Source organism: Alosa pseudoharengus, unplaced genomic scaffold, assembly GCF_046254945.1.
Source record: "Alosa pseudoharengus isolate Yale_2024_CS ecotype anadromous, Long Island Sound unplaced genomic scaffold, YU_APseudo_1.1 YU_APseudo_1.1_scf_19, whole genome shotgun sequence".
Lineage (NCBI taxonomy): Eukaryota > Metazoa > Chordata > Actinopteri > Clupeiformes > Clupeidae > Alosa > Alosa pseudoharengus.
The window spans coordinates 33430306-33452260 of NW_027468657.1; the positions used below are offsets into that span (position 1 = coordinate 33430306).

General features: G+C 45.2%; 1 protein-coding gene across 5 annotated transcripts in view; it reads right to left on the minus strand.

The window, feature by feature from the left end:
• Positions 1–697: 697 nt before the first annotated feature.
• fgf13a (fibroblast growth factor 13a) overlaps positions 698–21955 on the minus strand; it is a 36816-nt gene continuing 15558 nt past the window's right edge. For 4 of the 5 annotated variants that reach the window (XM_076292498.1, XM_076292497.1, XM_076292499.1 and 1 more), the window contains 2 exons: positions 6177–6375; positions 698–2792 (listed from right to left, as the gene is read on the minus strand). In XM_076292498.1, coding sequence (XP_076148613.1) covers positions 2656–2792; positions 6177–6375 — 336 coding nt within the window. In that variant the 3' untranslated portion in view covers positions 698–2655. Of the gene's footprint in view, positions 2793–3606; positions 4000–6176; positions 6376–21955 lie in introns of those variants that run through there. The other variant, XM_076292496.1, reaches the window with a different exon arrangement.

The window sequence follows — 21955 nt, forward strand, 5'->3', positions numbered from 1 at the left end:
TAATGAATTTTGAACACCCATTGTCGCAACATATAGTCTCACACACGATCTGCATGCATCAGTATGAAAGCTGCGCTTGAGGTCTGGACTTTCTGTACTATCCAACCATCAGAGAACACTGACTCCTCCTGTGCGTATCGGGGGGGGGTTTCCCATGGGGCCGCTCGTGTGTTCACGGGAGGACATGGCCTCGCTTCTGCAGCCAGTGGTAAGTGGGCTAAAAAACATCTGGGAGAAATGGCCCCGGCTGCTCCTGTGGGAATCCCCCAGTTGGACACCTTTGGCAGAGATGGCTTTTCACATGACACCGGGCTTTTATTTATTTACCACAGAAAGCCCAGGGGCGTATTGTGCAGAGTGCAAAAGTGGCAATTACAGAGACGACTGAGGCGAGTCCAGAGCACAATTTGTCCATCACATAGTGTTTTAAAGAATTTCCTTCGCAAATAATCTTGGTCAATGGAGCATGCTTTCATTCTAAATGGCCATAAAGAGGGCCTATCACAATGGAGGTGTATTTAATTAGAATTTTATATGGGCTTGCTCTTTTTATTGCCCTTAACTGCAATAGCTATAGAGTATACTCTGCAGTATGTATGTAATATGTTCCATCTTTAAATCATTTTATTGGAGCTGCAGAAACTCACACAGGTCAAGACAAAAGACATTAACTCAATAAAACGAACCAGAGGCAGTGTTAAAAGTATATCTTAATATAAACATTTTATTCAGTGCATTTTGTGTATACAACAAATAATAAACACCTGGAAGGTACCAGGCTGAATGCCTGTTGGTACATGTGGTTTTCTGGTTTGAACTGTGGTAGTTTGGAACACATGATCCAACATGGGTTAATACACATAGCCTACAGTACATCATGCAGCTCTAGTCCTGGCGTCCCTGCTGTCTCCCATGCAACAGATATGTTCACCTTAAACCAAAGAAAAGTCAAAAGTAACAGAAGAAAACAACCTCCCCGGCGCTTGGATGAAGAATGGGGCCGGGGAGAGAGAACATAGCCCACCAGAAAAGGGTCCTTTGTTGTACACAACTTCATTTGTCCATGCCCTGTACAAGAGAGGGATTTTTTTTTCCTTTTTTCAAGATTTTCTTTTTTTCACTTTTACAAATATGACATATCCTATAAAATGTTAAGCCACCTAAAATTCCACAGTTTTTTTTTTCTTCTTAATATAGAAAATTGTCACCACGATAAGTTACTCATACACGAAAACAGAGTCCTGGGTGGGAGCTTTCACCATATGTTGGCGAGTTAACACCGTATATGGTGACCAAAGTCAGCAAAGACAGAGAAAGAGAGACAGAGAGAAAGAGAGAGACAGAGAAAGAGAGAGAGAGGAAGAGGGGGGTAAGGCATGACATCATCACTGAGAGACAGAGAAACAAAGACATTTTGGGGGGACAGACTGACAGAATCAACGTGACAAGACAGAGAGACAGGGGGAGGGGGAGAGTACATAGAACAGTCGCTTCATGCCTTTCGCTCGGAGTGTACCAGCACAGAAAAAAAGCACTTTCTAGAATACTGGGCCATTGACACCCACAGCCAGTAAGCAATTAAATCTTTCTCTTTTAAGCACTTTTATTCACCTCAAGTTTTTTTTTTTTTAAATGTACGGTAAGAAAAATAATTCATTCACTTCCTGCTGTGAGTGGACACAGGCGTGGTTCCACCGCTTAAAGGGACACTCTTTGGTGTACTGGAATTCCTTTCTTCTAGTATCACAGACCGAACAAAAGCACAAAAGTACAGAGGGAGGGACCACAACAGGAAAGGGGGGGGGAAGCAAACAAACAAACAAAAAGGCTCAACGCTAATTTGAAAAAAAGTTAGCAAGCAATGCAGAGCCATGGTCTCTCCCTCTCTCCTGAGAGAGAGACACAAACGAGACACAAAACAACACTCAGGGTGCTCAGCTGAGCTGCCCGTCTTTTTCACATCAGGTCGGCTGAGCGCAGGCTTTTATATTCCCATGCTAGAGACGAGCGCTGCGTCTCTGAGCGAGTGCACTAGGAAAGGCGGGAGAGCTACCATTAGCCGGCTGGCCTCGACACACCGCAGCGGGTCAAACCGTGGGTGCGGCTTCGTCCTTTGGGCAGCGCGAAGGACACAGAGGGCAGGGAAAGGGCGCTTCTTTACCACTGCACCGAGCAGCTACACCCCCCACAAACTGCCCTTACGGCATCCCAATTAAAACCATAAGAAAATAATAATAATAAAAAAATCGATGCAGAGGTGTCTCTAAATTTGTCAGACTCTACTGGAGAAATGAAAAATGGAAAAAGAACATTGGTGAGTTGTTTGCAGTGGTGACCCAAAATTAGAAATGCCCCATTTGTGTTTTGTACATTTCTTAAAAACTCTACAACTACCTAACGTCATCGTTTTTAAATGAGCTTACTGTGACGGTGGCGCAGAGTGACATGAAACTCAAAAAAAGCTTAACAGTGTCGAGTATATGTGTGTTGCTGCTGTCCTGCACCACCGAGAGCGTGTTTGAGAAGAAGAGAAGTCGGGTTGAAGTCTCGAGCGGCCGGAGGTACAGGTGGAAGGCGTGGCGCAGGGGGTGGGAGTTGCTAGATGGGGCGGTGGTGGCAGGTGGTGGTGGTAGTCGTGGGCAGCGGTTGCCCTGGCTACGTGGACTCGTTCTGGCTGACCGCCTTGCCCCCGTTGAGCACGGCCGAGGCGCTCCGGCTCTTGGTGGGCGTACCGCTGCCGGAGCGCGAGAACTCAGTCAGGTCGTGGAGGGAAGGCTCTCTGTACATGGCCACTGAGGAGAGAAAAAATGAAGGGAAAGAAAGAGGAGAAAAGAGAGAAAGAAGAGGAAGAGGAAAAAAAGAAGGAAAAGAAAGACAGTCACTAGAAGCTCAGACACACACAAAGACAAAAGCAAGCCTGCTCAAGCAGAAGCTCTCCTGTGATCTGTTGCTCTCTTCAGGGCTTCAGCACAGACCCATCAGTCTGACTTCAGCCTCATGACCAGCTTCTCTCTCTACACAAGTCAATCAATACGCCACTTCAGGGGAGGGGGAGGCTGCGCCGGTCGATTCTTGACATATTAGTGGTAGCTGTTACGCAACCTCAAATTGACCACGTCGAGGAGGATGAGGCTGGGGTCTTGTCAGGAAGTGCACCAGAGGATCAGACGCCTTTGATGGCTTAAAACCAACACTCCACTCACAGCCGTAATTAGCATTAGTCTTTCAGATCTCTGGTTATACTCCATATCAATATTACACAGTGAATTAGATCTTGTTAGTATTAAAGGAGAAATCCGGCGAGTTTTCACATAGATCTACGTTTCTTGAGGTCACCGAGTACTGTCGGTACACCCACAACCCCACGAAAACAAACGGTTTTACCAAGCTCAAGTTGCTACAGCCAGCAGTTAACGCAGCCAGGCAGCTTCAGCGCTACACTCTGGGGGCATGTCCGTGAGCTCCCATTTACATACCCACAGAGTGTAGTGCTGTAGCTGCCTGGCTACATTAGCTGCTGGCTGTAGCAACTTGAGCTAGGTAAAACCGATTGTTTTCGGGGGGTTTTCGTGGATATGAAAATAATACTTCATATTTATTTGAGAGGGTAAGGAGCAAAACAATCACCAATCACTACATCTGACACATCTCCTATATATAGGAGGAAACTGCTTCTACATCAAGTAATTGGTAGGAAAAGGAATCTCAGCTGTTATACATTAGCTAGAATGGTCATACATTTAGTGTGTATGGCAGATTGGGAGCACTTAGAGCACGTAAATGAGTTCTTCGCTGAGAGTGGAGGTAGTTCTTCAAAGAATGCTTTTACATAAATATTCCATTGGCCTAATTTCATGACTGCATATGTAGAGACTAGCGTTCCTACTGAAGGCACACTGCTCAAGGCTAATAACACTCTAAGACATGTCTACGGATTGTTCCTCTGAACTAAAGCAAGGGGAGGGCTGGTATGCTTTTCAATATCTTGGCTGAGAAGCACTTCAACCAGCAACAGAGATGTGAGAGAATCAGAGCAGAATATGGAAGGAGGATATGAGAAAGAGAGAGAGAGAGAGAGGGAGAGATGAGGTGAGTTTGGTTGGAGGCCACCAAGTACGAGAAGGTGGCTGAGTGGCATCTACAAAGCCGAGGCAGGTCCTTTCATCCCTTTAGCGGATGGGCCAGCACTCTCACTAAGTCTTCATTAGCTATGAAACAAGAAAACCCTACACTCTTCCTCCATAGCTGTTACTTAATCAGTGGGAATGTCAGTAGTATAGTAGCTTGTCAGTGGTAGTGTAGTTAGTCTGTGGTAGTGTAGTTAGTCAGTGGTATAGTAGCTTGTCAGTTGTAGTGTAGTTAGTCAGTAGTAGTGTAGTTAGTCTGTGGTATAGTAGTTGGTTAGTTGTAGTGTAGTTTGGCAGTGGTAGAGTAGTTAGTCATTGTAGATAGTCAATGGTATTATACTGTAATAGTGTCCGTAAGTTGTGAGGCTCAGCACCAGATGTTGGCCAGGTGGGCCAGAGCTGTCCAGACTGAGCTGCTCATGGGAAACTGACCACTGGACCACAGCCTCCTCCTCCAGCCTGTTTCCTGACTGACCCTCAACCTCGGCCATAATGTAAAGCCGATAAGCACAGTAAGCCCCCTGTCGTCGTGTATAATTCATGTCCACCTCCCCCTCTGTTCTGACCACCCCTCTCTCTGTCTGTAAGCCGTCATCCCGGTTGAAAGCTGATCTGCCTGTAAGTGTCTGCTTCTCGGGCCACATCCCCCAAAAAGCTATAAGCGGTGGCGGGGCCTGTCTGAGTGTGCACGAGCCATGAGCTGCGTGCGCCGCTGAGTGCAGGCATCCGCTCTCCAGCGGGGAGACACATGTCAACACACGCACCGCACTGCACTGCACTCGTCCCAGAATGGCCCGTCAATCAGCATTCTGCATCCCACAGCAGTTTGTAGTTTTCACTGGGAAAGTCAAGAGAAGTCGTTCAACACCGCAATCTGGACATGGCCGGCTCATGAGATCTTCACACCGAGAAGAAACCACTGGATTAGTGGGCTCTACTCAGACTTATAGGCCATCTCAAACCATCCAACACCACAGAGTCCTCATGGGCCGCATGAGCAACACGCTAATGGGTTGTGGTCTGAAGATAAATGACCACTGGTAAACCTTAATCAGTTTCTTAGGTTGTAGTGTTAAGTTTGACCAGATGTATGGTTATGCATGACTGGCAAACTTATTCAGAGAATTTTGAAATGTTCCGTCACTGCTAGTCAGCTTATTTTCCTCAGTAAGCTCATGGCACATGTTTTTCTATTTCTGCACTGAGCCACACCCTGAACATCCTGAAACTATCCTGGAAAAAGAAACAAAGGCGAGACACTGACGAGACGTCCACATTAAGCTGTCCTCTTGCATTTTCTCCCTCTTCTCTGCTGATTGTGCAGCAGCAGTTCTTTCTTTAGAGAAGAATGTCTGCTGAAAGTGTCCCTTTTATCTTCCGTGTTAAGTATCTATGTGTTCCTTGTTCAAGATGAAAGGTCTACGGCTCTTTCAATACCTCTTTCACTCTCTTGTTCCAGCCCTCACTTTCTTTTCCTCCTCCTCTTCTCTCTCTCTCTCTCTCTCTCTCTCTTTTTGTCATCTTTGGCTAATCCTCTGGCCATTAGCGCTGAATGGCTGACCTGTTCTGGGCTGGACGGTGTGGTGCTCTGCGTCGTGTAAAGAGCCCAGCTGTCTCCATGTGAATGGAGCTGCGCTTCATCATCCTGTCAGGCCCTGCCAGAGACAATGCTTTTAACTGTCGGCCCGCGCCGGCGGAAGATGAAGAGCCGGTTGAGGCACTCAATACGGCCCAGTCGCCTACTCACAGCCCCACGGACTACAGTCGTGGAGAAGACCCCCTCTCTACATGACCAGACTAATCTGGCCTTGTTTCTTAGCTACATAATAACTAGTTTAACTAGTTAATAGCTACGCTTGTTAATAACTAATAGCCCTGGTTCATGGTTGATAATAATAGTACAACCTTCCATTAATTACACAGTTTGTGTTCCAATGGCAGCCAAATCATGTTCAATAAGTGTGGCACCTAGACAGAGCTTCTCTCTGCCTGGCAGGTCTGGCAGGGGTCAGACAGCGGTCATAGGAAGATCATGGTGGCAGAACTGACCTTTCAAAGGCTTGGGGAGGAAGTGGGCAGCGGGTTTATTCTTCTTCACGTGGTTTCCTTTCATGATCTCACCCTCCTTGTTCAGGCCGAGGTACCAGCCCCGGCCTGACTGCTGCTGTCGGTAGATCATAGAGGAGTACGTCACGTAGTAGTTCTCAAACACAGACTCCTTGAACTTGCACTCAGGAGTGAAGTGTTCCTAGAGAGAGAGAGAGAGAGAGAGAGAGAGAGAGAGAGTGGGGAACAAAGGAGGACAGGAAAGGAGGAAAAAGGAATGGAGAGGTGGGGGGGCGAGAGGACAGAGGAAGTGCTTGGTTAGTATGATTGGAGATACTAGTCTCAGAAGTGGCTTCTTTTACCTTGAAAGAAATGCCCCTATAAGCCAGAGATGGGGAGAATGGTTCTTTTTGAAGTATAGCAAACGTACAGTATATCTCTTATAAACAAAGTATTAAATGTTTACTCAATTCCAAATAAAATACACTATGTTGTAAAACACTGACGCCAGCAGCGCTGCTAAGTGTACTCCTACATCATATAAATCCCGCCCCATGCTGAATAATCAGTTGTGTTGGCTTCTGGGTTTTTGGTAATTTGGAATTCGGCTTCAATGTTACGGGGTCTCCAGACAGACCTGCAGAGCAAATCCAAATTTGTTAACATGTTCGTCTGGGTTTGCGCAGGCTAGGCTTCTTTATCATGCTTTAAACAAAGACAAAAGTGATTATGTCTGAATGGATGATTTAGTCGCACATGTCAGTGATACAGAAGGCTATACATTAGTAACACCACAGATGAAACACAATGACAGAGCCAAACTCTGTGTCTGTCCACATGCAACACAACCACAAGATTGTGACTAGAGCAATTACACTCATCAAGTCTAATTTCAAGATTTGAGATGCTACTAACGAGAATGCAGAACATCTGTCAGGCAGCTCAAATTGTCTGTATTCTCAAATTCAACATCTGTCAGGCAGCTCAAATTGTCGGTATTAAAGAGAGATTTGATTAAAAACACATTTCTGCAGTTCCAGTAGTGCTTGACACAGTTGGTTCCTGAACCAGGAAGAGAGCCTGTTCTGAAGAACATGACCCCCCCGCCTTCTTCCTCTATGCGTTCTGCGTGTGTTGTCCTGTTTGAGCGGTGTTTGCACACACGCTAATGTCCTGCGCCAGTGTCCCTCCTCTCTGGGCCCCCTTTCTCTCCTTTGTGTGAGCTCCTGCTCTTGTGTGGTGCCCGGAGCGAGATCATTAGCCCTAAAGCGCTATTGACGCACTGGAGAGTGTGATGGGACACAAAGGTCCGGTCTCTCATGCCTCGCCTCATTTACTGTACTGGCCCCGGCCGCTCGCCCGCCCGCATGTGAATGCGGCGTAAACAGCTCATTCCGCTCATTAAGAGGGAGGCCCTCTCGTCTCGAGCTGCATTCACCACTGATTGACCATCGGTTTCCTTTTGTGGAGGCCTCGCCGAGTGTTTGAGAGTGTGTGTGTGTGTGTGTGTGTGTGTGTATGTGAGTGTGTTTGTAGGGGGAGCCAATCTCGGCAAGCCGGCGCGGATGCCCAATAATGTAGCGCCATCAATCCTGTCTTTTTTTTGTGAGCGCGCAATGGCTGCTAATTGTCTCTAAGCCATCCCTCATCTCTGCTTTTCGCCGGAGAGCCATTCATCCAGTTCTGAGTCTGGACGGCAATAAAAGGAGAGAGAGAGAGAGAGAGAGAGAGAGAGAGAGAGAGAGAGAGAGAGAGAGAGAGAGAGAGCCTTCACTTGGTTAAGAGCCACTGGGAGGAGAGACATCTGAGCATGGTCAGGCTTTGTCCCCTTTGAGTGGACGTGGACAAAGCACTGCGCTTTCAAGTGAAAATGATACAAACACCGGCAGGCTCAACAGGCCGCTAACGAAACAGACAGACGTTGGTTAATCGCAGAAACACTGACCCTCAATGACAGCTGTTGGAAATAGCCCCTCGGAAAAGTTTTCTTCTTGGTCAGTGTTTTTTTGGGAAGAGTCTTCATTCAGATGTGAGCTCATGTCTACTAGCGCCGTTGCCATGCACACAGAGATGAGACCAGTGCGGCGACTGCTGGGTCAATCTCATCAGTACGCTCGGACGTAAACAACAACAAATCATGAACGGATTTATCAACACATGCTCATGAACCAAATTAGGGCAAGCCCGTTGGGACCAGCAGATGACTGAAACAATACCAATCCATTTCTTCATGCTAGCATAAACACAAACAAACAAAAGTCCCAGCTACAGACAACATATAACATATTGTACCAAGGTTTCCAAGGGGACAACAGATATTTTGCAAATCTTCACAATTGTACAGTGTCCAGGACTGCATGTCCCAAACCCGCTGATTAAACAACTACATTGGTATCTCACACAGAGAGAAAAAATGACATTTTATGTAACTTTGGTAGTTGTTCAACAAAGCTTCTGGGAAAAGGCACTTCAGCTTGATGTCTGTTGGTGTCGTCAGGTGCGGAGCTCAGTGTCTGTCTGTGCACGATGACAGAGCAGGTCTCAGGAAGCTCTGCATGCATCACAGATAGTCTGTCTGATAGCTGGCAATTCTGGCACTAATCCAGAATGGAGGATGCTTATGCATTCAACTCAAAGCCTTGGCTCATCCCTATGACTTCGCTCTCGCGTTCTCTCTCTTTCTCTCTCTCTCTCTCTCTCTCTCTCTCTCACACACACACACACACACAGTGTCTGCAACACTTGTCATGTCACACATTGCCTGTGACAACTGCACCTCCTTAGGGATAATCTGTTGGCTCATGGCCGAACGTCACCATAAAGAGCAGGACTGAGAAGGAGATTAGACATGGAAGGGCAGCGCACTGTCAAGGATGTGAGGTGCAGTCACAAAGCAGCACAACCCAACACCTACACAGAGCCGAGTGGTCATCACTGCCGTCCATCACTTTCCCTCCTGCAAGCAACTCGTTTCAAATGCCACCAAGATCAATCACAGACACAGCCTTTGGCAACCAGGAGTATAATTGTGAAGAAACACCCGAAGCTTTGTCTCTCTCTCTCTCTCTCTTCTCTCTCTCCCACCCGCGTCACACGACCACACCGCTGCCCAGGAGCGGACGGTCCGAGACAGAGCCTATGCACATCTCCCTGTGCCTCCTCACAGACGGCCAATCGTGGCGTCCTCGCCGCTTAAAATTAGCGGCGCGTCTCGCCTCCCGGCACCGCCCTTACGTAACTCTTCCTGCCGTGTCCACTGTGGGCCCTGCCACAGCAGAAGGTCAGGTTCATTAGAGTCGATTGGAACACAAATGGATACACGAGGACCCGGCAAAACAACTATGCTGCTTCTAAACGGAATCAAATTAAATGGTGTCTCGTAAAAGGACAATTAATCTTAATCACAACAATCAGATGGACTGCAAAGTTACCTGCAAGGCTGTGCGGGTGGGCCTTATAATGCATGTTACACTGGGCTGGTGAACAGTATGTGGTAATTTACTGTGCTTTGGGTTTCCCAAGTCTCTTGTTTGCTCTTGTTTGTTAATGTTAACTAAAGTATTGTGTTTAACTTTAATGATCTAACACATAATTCGCATTTCAACTACCATCAACTATACAGGACAAATAATAAACAGTTAAGGGTTGAGATTGTATGTGAAACCAGGTGGGTAGAGAGGGTATTGGGGGTGGGTTAGCCCCATATGCCCCATAGCCAAGGGTTAGGGGTAGAAACTGGGATATGATTTGTGGCCACTGATAGCTACCCAAAGGTGAAAAACAACATGAACAATGAGCTGCATTCTCAGAGGGCAAGACCCCACACCCACCAACACAGACACATTTCTCCACAACAGAGACAGATTAATGCAGTAACAGAACTTCATACTACCACCTCACCAGCACCAAATCAACCATTGCTTATTCCTATCCAGCACTTGCTTGAAAGTACGAAGCGATATAATAGATTTGGCAACAACACTTTTAACTCCCACCCTTCATCACAATACACTGTGGGACTTAAATATTGCTTAACAATGCTAAATGCATACATTTCCAGTGCTTTGCCTCACCCCATGACTTTACGCACAGAAATAACCCAAACTGTAAGCATTAAATCAACAGTACATTAACGTATCACTTTCTGTGCCACACTTTATCAGTGTTGTCTGCTGCATGTAATTCATCTCATGAGTGGACTGATAAATTAAAACCCTGCCGAGGGCTCTTTTAACTTCACCTGCCTCTCTGTTACTTCATCATACTGATCTGAGGCCAGCAGTCTGTAAATCGGTGTTAAAGTGCTCGAAGAGACATGAACACGGCCGCGGTTCTGTGCTGTGTCAATACATCAGGGCCACTCGTAAGACCACGCCCAGGCATCTGTCTAACCGCGCGGAGCCGTGAGGGAGCCGGGAAAGGAATGGAGCGACTCTGGGCATTCATCAACACCAGACTCCCGTCTTAGGTGACCACAGCCCGCCCTGGCGAGAGCTAATATAGCTGGGCCGTATTAATCACGCTGGCAGGCTTCCGCCTCGCTGCCTCTACCTGAGAGAGCCAGATGACAGGCTGCTGGGCCACGGAGCTCCAGGGCCACTCTCACCTCAATTAATAAGCTTACGGGGATCGGACGCACTGTAGAGAGGCTTGGTGGGGGAGGGAACATAAGGTAGGACACACTGATGGAAATGACACTTGCTCAAGTCAGGGGATGGGAGCGAGAGTTAGAGAGAGTTCTGCAATCTCATGGACTGAGAGATTTAGTAAATGCATTTGATTTGATTTGATTTTGTACAGAAACTTCAGCTCTGCCCTTGATGCCATGAGGACAGAGCAGGGGCTTTGTCAGGCCAAGGCAACCCTGCCAACCATGCCAACCTGGCCACCAGTCCAGTCTCACGCCCGATGTTTGGTCTCCTTCACATAATGACATGTGAGAGAAAAGATGACTGAATCGGACGCCGAGCAAAGAGCCTTTTCAACTGTCCCAGCCATCTCATCACGGCTACAAGCCTAAGCCATCTCCTCACGGCTACAAGCCGAAGCCAAACGCCCAGTGAACGCCTGCCATGCACAAGAGGCCAAAGGAGCAGGATTCTTTAAAAGGGAGCGAGCGGAATAAATATAAGAAACGACCGAAAGGCAGAAAAAACGTTGCGCTCGACGTGGACGGAGCTCTGGCTCTTGGCACAGTCGCTGGCAGCGCATCCCAGCAAATGGACTTTAAATGATCCCATTAAGATGCATTTAAATGGCATTTAACAGCCCTGATCTCACTCCCCTAGTCCAGCAGCACAGGCGTCCTCTGCAGCTCGGAGCCCAGCAAGTTTCAAAATGCAGTGTTGGAGGGGGTTCTGCTCCATCAGCCACACGCCATCGCGAAAACGACATCCAGAGCAACCGCTGGGGCACTTCTTCTATTGCTGTTCGGCAGTGTGGTTACCGTGGAAACCAGCATTTTGATGACGAGACGCTAATTGGCATAATCGGGCAGCTTGGGCAGTGTGGGGTAAACACGGAGTATGTAATGCAAACACACGTGCGCTATAGGGACTGCCCATCACAGTCTGCTGGACTCCTCTCTCCTCCTCGCCACCCCCACTCTCTTTCCTTCTCTCATTATTCTCTCTTGTGCACCCTCTTCCTTTCTCTCTCCATTCTCTAGTTTTCTGTCCTTTATCTCTCTCCCTAGATCATGTCCTTGATTGGCAGCTGCAGTCACGTTGCGAGAGCCCCCCCCCACACACACACTGCACCCACAGCCCATTCTTCCTCCCTTCGCCAGTGAGCTTCCCTTCCCCCACAGGGTATCCCTGCCGGACGACTGATCTCACATACAGAGCCCAATGTGCTATGCTAATTATGTTGTGTGTGTATGTTACAGTGTGTCTTTATGTGAGTAGTGAGAGTGTGTTCATATGTCTAGCTACATGCATGTATTAATAATGTATGTAGCTTTTCAGAATTGGGCATGTACAGTATGTGCACATACAGTACATGTGTGTGCCTGTACGTGTGTGTGTGTGTGTGTGTGTGTGTGCGTGTGTGTGTGTTGGGGGTATGGAGTTGAGTTGTGTGGGTGTATATGTTTGGAAGAGGAGGGGGTCACGAAGTGAAAGCAAGATTGGCCATGAAAATGTGTTGTATTGATCCAGAGCTCTTTAGCATCTCTCTCTCTCTCTCTCTCTCAGCCTGCCTGTGTGGCTCTGTTTCTTTGTTTTTCCTTTTAGCTCATCTCCCTCATTTGACTCCTTTCTACAAATAATAATTTATACAATCCTCCCTCCATCTCCTTCTTTGTCTTTCTACACACACACACACACACACACACACACACACACACCATTTTTATTTCTGGTTTAGAACAATGCCTGCTCTCTATTTCCTTCCTTTATCTCTTGTAAATATATTCAGATGCTCACATCTCTTCCACAACTCCCTCATTTTGCCCCTCAATTTATCTCCCCTCCTCCATTTCCCTACTCTCTTCCCCTCGCCACCCCTCCCCCACATCTACCATCCCTCTATCTTATTACAGTCCATCCTTTATCATCTCTCTCTCTCTCTCTGTCTCTCTCTGTGTTCAGGAGAAGTTAAAAGCCTGTATTCCTGGCTGAGGCTACATTACCTCTCCTTATGAAATTCCTCTCTGTGGCGCCATCTCTATCTCACTGACCACCTTGTCACGCCACATGTAAGCCTCAATCTCAGCTGCCTAATCATCACACGTGTGTGTGTGTGTGTGTGTGTGTGTGTGTGTGTGTGTGTGTGTCTGTTTTTGTCCTAAATCCCAAAAGAACAACACTTATTTAATGCCAAAATCATACAAAAAAAGCCTCAACAAAGCCATTTACAAAAAATACATCATCCATAATTGAAACGAGTCAAAAACTTGTATTGCCTTTTTTGTTCCCCAGACCCTTCCATACAAATCCCAGAGCACATAATTAAGCCCCATCAAGCACCTCGCATGATGCAAAATGTGAGTTGGTGGCAAGATACCTCTGATTACCACAGAGAGATACTGCACAATTATTTCTTAGTGGAGACGCTGCAAAATGAAAGCTGTCAACCCTTTCCAAACCCAATGCCGAGCTGCTCACCGACATGACATCAATTACGCCAATAACATCACGATGAAACCGCATGCCGAGTCAATTTGGGAGAGCGCATAAAACCCCCCAGCACAAATGCGTACTTAATGCTGGGTTCAATATGCCATCCATTTCTGAGAGAAGCGACGGTGGATTATGAATAGCTCGCCTTATCCTGCAATAAACAGCGCTTTACAAAGACCATTTGTTTTCTTTCTCTTGCCATGTGGATTTAAACTGTGGCACAGCGGAGCCCGTCTTCCCCCTCTGAGCCAGTCAGCTAGTCTTACTCCCTGTGTCCTCCCCAGCTCTGCTACGGCACAAAGGGCCAAACACATCCCAATCGTCTCTCTCTGGCTTTGTTTTCATTTAAACTTATACTCACATACATATACCCAAGCACACCCATCACATAATATTATATTATATTCATTCATAATGAGAAACATCTGCACAAACATGACATGATTTCACATGTCTGTGGTCGTCTCTAGCTGTAGTGACTCAAAGCTTTGCACTTAAATACAAGTCTAATGTGCAAGCAGTATGTTGGTAAGCATGAGTGCTAACCAATAATACAGTCCTCAATCTCATCCTTCAGTCCTACACATGCAGTATGGGGTGTGTGTCCTATGCAGTATGGGGTGTGTGTCCTACACATGCAGTATGGGGTGTGTGTCCTCAACCAAGGGCTCTGAAATCCAGAGCACACACACACACACACATCGGAGGCAACGTCCACTCCTCGGAGGTAATCCGGAACCCTGACGTCTCTGATAAATCCCTCCGCTGACCTGCTGCTAAATTAATTATCACACATCAAAGGCACCTCGGACGGAACATCATAAATGCCTTTATAAGCAAGCCAAGCCACTCAGAGGAGAAAAGACTATGAACAGTATTTTGATCAGGCGGTTCAGCTCGGCAGTGACTGTGATACCCACATGTGCTGTAAAGTACAGACAGACACATGCTTCAAATGTGCTACCTTTGGTGCAAGTGACTTAAAATCACACCTTCTAAAAATACAGATGGGTTTCAAGTTGAAAAAATATTTATATAACTTTACATCTGTTTTCTTTCCTGTAGTTCTCTTTTAAAACCCAGGCACTGCTTGCTTCTAATTAGTCTCCATTTCTCTTAACAGTCGCACAAAATGGAGACACAAAATGTCCATCCCAACGTCCTCACACTGCTGTGGAGACACAGACATGGCAGGAGGCGACCCACCCCGGCACAAGACCGAGGGACAGAAGTGAGAGAGGAGAGGAGAGGAGAGAAGAAGAGGAGAGGAGAAGAAGAGGAGAGGAGAGGGGAGGAGAAGAGGAGATAATACATGTTTAATTGATTCCCACTCTCCCACACACTGTCACACTGACGGATGAACACATTTCCTCCACTGCGCTCTGACTCTGACTCACCCACACACGTACACTCTCCTCTATCTATCTCACTCACACACAACACTCCAGCCTCTTCACACACACGCACACACACACACACACACTCACACACACACACACACACACACACACACACACACACACACACACACACACACACTTACTGAAAGAGAGAAACAAACCTGCAAGCAGAGTCCATCTAAAGCAAGTGGAACGTTCACTTGCAATGTGCATCTGTATTTTACCATCTTATCTACTAATATCCATAAATATGTATGCAGTAGCAACACATTTTAAAAATTACACCATTTAGGCAAAACCCAGTATTCAAAGTTTACCATCTTAACTCTGAAATTACATTCATTCTTCATCCATACAAACATTGTGCATCTAAATTACACAACTGGCCCTAACTGGCTCCAGCAACAGGCCAGTAAAGCACTCCGGGGCTATTCTTCAGTGGACCCAGTCTCGATAAATCAGCCACACTTGACCTTTACTGTGTGCTGCTTGTGACAATTTCAATTAAATGCGGAAATGAAGGGTAACGTCAGTCAGACACCGAGGCAGAGAAAGGGTCATGGCCTCTCTTTCAGCTCTCTCCACAATACAACATGCTGGCAGTGAGGCATTGGAATTAAAGTCAACTCTCTCTTTCTCTTTCTCTCGCTCACACACACACACACACACACAAACACACACACACACACACACACATGCACTCCCTCACTCACACAAGCTCCAGCAGGAGAGAAAGCCAGCCCACACCGTCTCTCAGTGCCTGAGTCTGTGCTGCGTCACCGGCCCCCTCCCTGTCATTGATTGGGAATCTCCCTGCGAAGGAGCCGCTGCCATTGGCTGGAAGTGCCGTGTGCACCCCATAGCAGCAGTGAATCATAGCAGCAGCGCTCTACAGAGATCAGGCTGCAGTTGTTACCAGCAGACACGGGTGCACTCACACACACACACACACACACACACACACACACACACACACACACACACACACACACACACGGGCACACACACACACACACACACACACACACACATACCGTATTTTCCAGACTATAAGTCGCTCCTGAGTATAAGTCGCATTAGTCAAAAAATGCGTCATGAACAGGAAAAAAACATATATAAGTCGCACCGGACTATAAGTCGCATTTATTTAGAAATGTATTTCACAAAATCCAAAACCAAAAACAGAGACTATGTAACTGGATTATTGAGGCCAAAAAGATTAATGTTAATGAAGATGAAAAAGTGCAGCCAAGAGGAAGGCAGGAAGGTCATTGCAAAGCAAAAGATTCACTGAAAGAAAATACCATGTGGTATACCAAAATGTATCTTAAATGTGGAGAATACAATGCAATCAAGCATTTTGGGCGATGTGGAGTCACAGGCTGGCAGCAGATTAAATGCTCACAAGAGAGAAAAAGATGCAGTTTTAGACGTGACTGAAGCAAGCCAGGCAATAGGCCTATAGGCCCGACAGTAATTGTAAAGCAATTTACAAAAGATTCACTGAACAAAAATGCTGATATGATACATGCAAATTTTGCTAAAAATGTGGAGAATGCAATGCAATCAAGCATTTTGGGCGATGTGGAGTCACAAGCCGGCAGCCGATTAAATGCTCACGATAGAGAAAAAGACGGTTTTAAAAGGACGTGACCGAAGTTGAGGCAAGCCAGGCAATAGGCATATAGCCCCGACGGTAATTGTAAAGCAATTTACAAAAGATTCACTGAACAAAAATGCTTATATGGTACATGAAAATGTAGCTAAAAATGTAGAGAATGCAATGCAATCAAGCATTTTGGACGATGTGGAGAGACAAGCCGGCAGCAGATTAAATGCTCGAGAGAGAAAAATATGCGGTTTTAAAAGGACGTGCAGACCGAAGCTGCAGCCAGCAGGTGATATTTAGATATTTATTTCACAAAATCCAAGACTAAGAACAGACTGACAGACTATGTAACTGAACACATTGAGGCCAAAAATATTGAGAATTCTACAGGGAATCTTGAAGACGAAGGAGTGAATAGTGGCAAGAGGCAAGCCGAAGGCTGCTGACAAGTGCCCGACGCTATTGTAAAGCAATTTACAAAAGATTCACTGAACAAAAATGCTGATGTGGTACATGAAATTTTAGCTAAAAATTTGGAGAATGCAATGCAATCAAGCATTTTGGACGATATAGCGTATTGGCACAAGCTGGCAGCAGAACAAATGCTTGCAGAGAGAGCGAGAGAAAAAAAAGATGCGCATTTAAAACCAGGGCCTAAATTTCAGCGCGGGATTGCGCATAAATTATTACTAAGTATTGAGCATACTAATAAAAGTCCCGCAACGCAAGCCATCATAATGCGAGAAATTCCCACACATTTTACAGCGCTGTCTGACGTTAATCTAATAATGGAGCGGCCTGAAAGCGGACCAACTCTGACTTCAATTGAACCCCATGCAGAGACACACACACGCGCGCGCAGGACCACTTTGGGGGTGCCTCTCTCTCTTTGCTCTCTCTCTCTCTCAGCAGGATTTGTCACCGCTAAAGTCAAATTATTACGTGCTTCTACATCAACCGCTATCGACAGGAAAGGAAAACAAACGTTTAGCGATCAGGAACCGCAAACACAGAAGCATGACAGCCTATAATATAACGCGAGACAACGTGGATGTGTTCTCCATTTGAGGAACGTTATAATCGATTGCGGACGTGAACAGACAGCTACAGACACGGAGCGCATAGTAGGCCTACTTTCAGTTTCTGTGCGTATTCACGTGAAAGATAATTAGTAGCAAAACAGCGATCAAATATTACATGGCAGTGAGTTTTGTTTTCAAATGTTTTCATGCATGTCCAGATTACGGGTGAGGAATGTTTAGGGGACAGACTATCGTGAATCCTGAATTTATGGCTGGGCAAAGCACAGCACCTTTATTTGGACCATGGCTTGTAGCCTATTCGAGTCAGCTATAGGCCTTCATTTCTTGCGTTTTACTGTGAGACATAGGCCTATACTTTTCATTTGGAGCAGCATACCGGTAGGCTATCAATGGCATTGGGTCACTATTAAGTTTCATGTATGAAAGAGTGTCGGGATGTCCATCCGCTTATTACGAGATAAGGCATCCGCTTTCATTCATTCATTCATTCATGGAACGTGTGCTGTGCTGCAAGGAAAACCTTATTCCGTATAGCCAAAAAGGTCTAAGATAGCCTAAATGTAGTTATTTTTTAAATTATGCATGATTTACTTTTTTATAAAATTCGTACTGATGCCTGGCAGCAACAATTGTGTTTAAATGTAGGTTAACCTGGGGCTGCGTGCTACTGGTAGCTTGAGAGCAATATGTTGGAGACTCATGGTGTAGGACAATGACTTCGTTGGCAACAATATTAAACCAACCAACAATATAAATTATTAAGAAGAGCTATTTTATGAGTTAAATTGAAACAAAATTATACTGGCTTTTATTTGTCCGAATCTGAGGTCCAGCTATAATAGAATCCCGGCAGTAATTTGAGGATTTAAGTATGCACGTGTGTTTCACGACTTGTGCATTTGAGAGCGCTCTCTCAAGGCTGTAGACGATAATGTTTCATGTAGGGTTCATGTCAGTTAATATAAATTAACATTTAAAAACATGTTCAATTATATAATTGTTTTCATATATAAGTCGCACCTGACTATAAGTCGCAGGACCAGCCAAACTATGAAAAAAAGTGCGACTTATAGTCCGGAAAATACGGTACACACACAGCGCTGGAATAGAAAGCCCCATTCTCTCTGCTCTGTCAGTCAGCTGGCTCTAGAGATGACGGAGAGCTTTGATGGCCGTGTTTAAAGGCTGCAGTGTGCAAACTAAAGCAATCAAACAGTTACACAACAGAGACAGAGACAGAGACAGCACCGCCCGCCTGCCTGCCTGCCTCTCGCCGTTTTCACCTGGCCGACTCGCAGCAGGTAATTACTGAGCACTGTATGTGTATGTGTACTGTATGTGTGTGAGTGTGTTTGTGTGTATGTGTGTGTGTGTGTGTGTGTGTGTGTGCTGGGATTTTTCCCTCTTCCCTTCACAGCGTCATACATGAACGGTTAACACAACACAAGAAGTGATGATCTCAGCAAGCTGCCAAATGACATGCAACACACATTAGGAGAGAAACTCTAAATCGCTCCAGCAGTGAAAAGGCTGTAGAGGAAAACAGTGTCTGGGGAAATGATGAACACGGAGTGCAATATACAGAAAGAGATTATTTGTGTGTGTGTGTGTGTGTCTGTGTGTGTCAGTGAGAGTGTGTGTGTGTGTCTGTGTGTGTCAGTGAGAGTGAGGGGGGGGGGGGGGCAGAGAGAGAAAAATTATGGATATAACTTATGATGTATGATCGTATGAACCCATTAATGTGGACAAGCCTTGAGAGCATCAGGTGTTCTGGTCGTCAGCCTCTGCCATTGTTTACTGTTGTTGCCCACACACACCAACACCTGAGGGACGCCACCTGCTCTCTGATCTCTAATTTTAACACGGCAAGCCTCGTCGGCAACGTGCCGCATCACGCCGCACGGCAACACAATACTCTCTGTGCAGAGCCCCGGGCGCCAGTGAGGTGATGTTATCGAATAAACCAAGCGAATCTCCCTGTTTAATTAATATGAGCAGGGCTGACATCGTTAAGACCAGTGGGGCGGGAGGTTAACACAGGACACGGTAATGTGAAACAACATGTATCTGTGTGCATATGGAAGTCATTGAGGCAAAGCTCATTGCTATTTGCATTGTCTCATTTTCTGCCTCAGTGAGGCAGGTGGCCTATCAAATCTATTCTACCAACACAAGGCTGCACCTCGTTCCAATGCAAATAAAACAACTTTAGGACATACCAATTACAGAATAAATTGCATTCAGGGTGTACAGGACAGGTGGGTTTGGAAGGGAAGTGCTGTTGGAGTTTGTCTCTACGCCTCAGTAGGGAGGTACTTTTAATTCGCAACGCATATTATTGTTATCACATCTACAGATGACTTGAAGCACTTTAACTTTAAAGCTTTGAGTGACTTGAAGCACTTTAACTACCAACTACACAGAACATCTTCATTTGTTACAGACCACAAAGTAGAGATCATCAAACCGGAGTGCAGGGCAGTGGCTGACATTAAAGCAAGCATAAACTGGAGATTCTAACCACATAGATGCACTGATCTCAAAAAGTGGGGGCAGATAGGGGCGCAGAACCATGGGGGCGCCAAAGCCATGGTAATAATAATAATAATAATAATAATAATAATAATAATAATAATAAAAATAATATATTTGGTGTATTCTATATGTAGCTACTGTTGTACGTTTCTAAATAATTTCTGCATTTCCTCAATGTTAAATAACATTTTAAAGGACTAACAGGCTAGAGAAAGCGCCCTATCTCATAAAATTCTGTCATATAATTTTGACATAGAAGAGAGAGTGGGGGCGCCGTGAGCGCTGAGTGAGCAGGTACAAGTAGTGAGTTTTCGTCTATGGAAAAAGATGGATAAAGCAAAAAAGCTGTCGGGGGCTAAAATAGAAAAAGAAAGGGAAAATGAGATGGCATGTCAAGGGATGTGACAGTAGTTAAATAAGTGGATGGTGAAAAGCAACAGGTAGGATTTAAAGTGTGACGTCTGTGCTTGGAAGCACACGTTTCATGTTCATGCTATTCATGTTACCAGACTAACTAGCGTTTGCTAAGCATATGCCGATTGAAACAGCCTATATTCCATTCAGATAGCTAGGTGGCTACCATGCTCATACTGCACTTTTAATGGCAAACTGCAAACAGAAATGTCACACTAGCAACAACTCATTACATGATTCCATTTCCTAACAATGAAGACTCCTTGTAATAACTTAATATTGTGCTGTCAATGTGGCGCAAACAAAGGCTAGAGTTTGATCAGCCTTATCCTTTGTGAGCAACAACTGGCAAAAGGACGTTGAGAACCGTTTAGACGTTTAGACTCTCTTAAAGTGACAATGCGACATTTAACAATTATACTTCAAGTTCAAATCGGCAGAATTTCTTAAAAAAAAATAATATGTAATACATTATTGGCCTTTTGTTTTACTTTAGTTGTTTGTGTTTTTTTTTTTTTTTTGGGGGGGGGGGGGGGGGGGGGGGTGCGCCAATTTGTTGTTGCATACCCCTCAAAAAATGGGTAGCTGCGCCCCTGGATCTCATATCATTAAAGCAAGCAACTAGAGACTCTAACCACATAGTTGCAGTAGGGGTGGGCGATATGGACAAAAAATAATATCTCGATATTTTTTGTGATTTTCACGATAATGATAATTAGTCGATATCCTTTAAAACAAATTGTAAAAGTCTGAGTTACTTTACAGCTCATTATTTATGAATAGCATCAATACAATAATAACCAATAACCTGTGACTTTTTAACCAAATCAACAATGCATGCACTCTATGACACATTTCCAATTTTGCCCCCACTTGTGTGTGTGGCAATGACATGGTTTAGACAGCTACATTAGAGAAGATGACTAGGCCTAACAGTTTCCCAAGAGAAAGTCTGAAGCTCCTTTTAAAAAACCTTTACTTAGGATTCACTGTAAAACTAAGCAGACCAACAGAGTACATCTCAGTTTTTTCCTTCAATGTTTTGTTTAAGGGAAATCATGTAGTAGATATTTAGAGCGAACTTCAGTCCATTTACAAAAGGGTTACATGAGAAGAGTTATTTGTTTACAACTCACTATTAAAATACTCAAAGGCAAATGTTTTCTCTTCATATAATACCATGTAGGAAAAAATGTGACTGGCCCATCAATGCTACGTGAACAGAAGTAGCTGCCCAAAATCCCAAGTAGGCTCGTCTTGATCTAGCTACACAAAATAAACATTAGGCCTGTGTGTGACAATGTGGACCCACTAGCGATCATGTGACACTTGCTCTGCTGCAACGGGGCTACTCTTGCATACACCTCCTGGATTTAGTTAATGTAGGCTATGGGGTTTCAATGCGTGATTTTGAGTGTTTTTCCCCATAAGTAATTTAAATACTCGATAATGTAAATTTGTACATCGTTAAAACAACAATAACGATATTATCGCAGACGATATATATCGCCCACCCCTAAGTTGCAGTGATCTCAGATCATCAAAGCAAGCATAAACTGGAAACTCTAACCACATAGATGCACTGATCTCAGATCATTAAAGCAAGCATAAACTAGAAACTCTAACCACATAGATGCACTGATCTCAGATCATTAAAGCA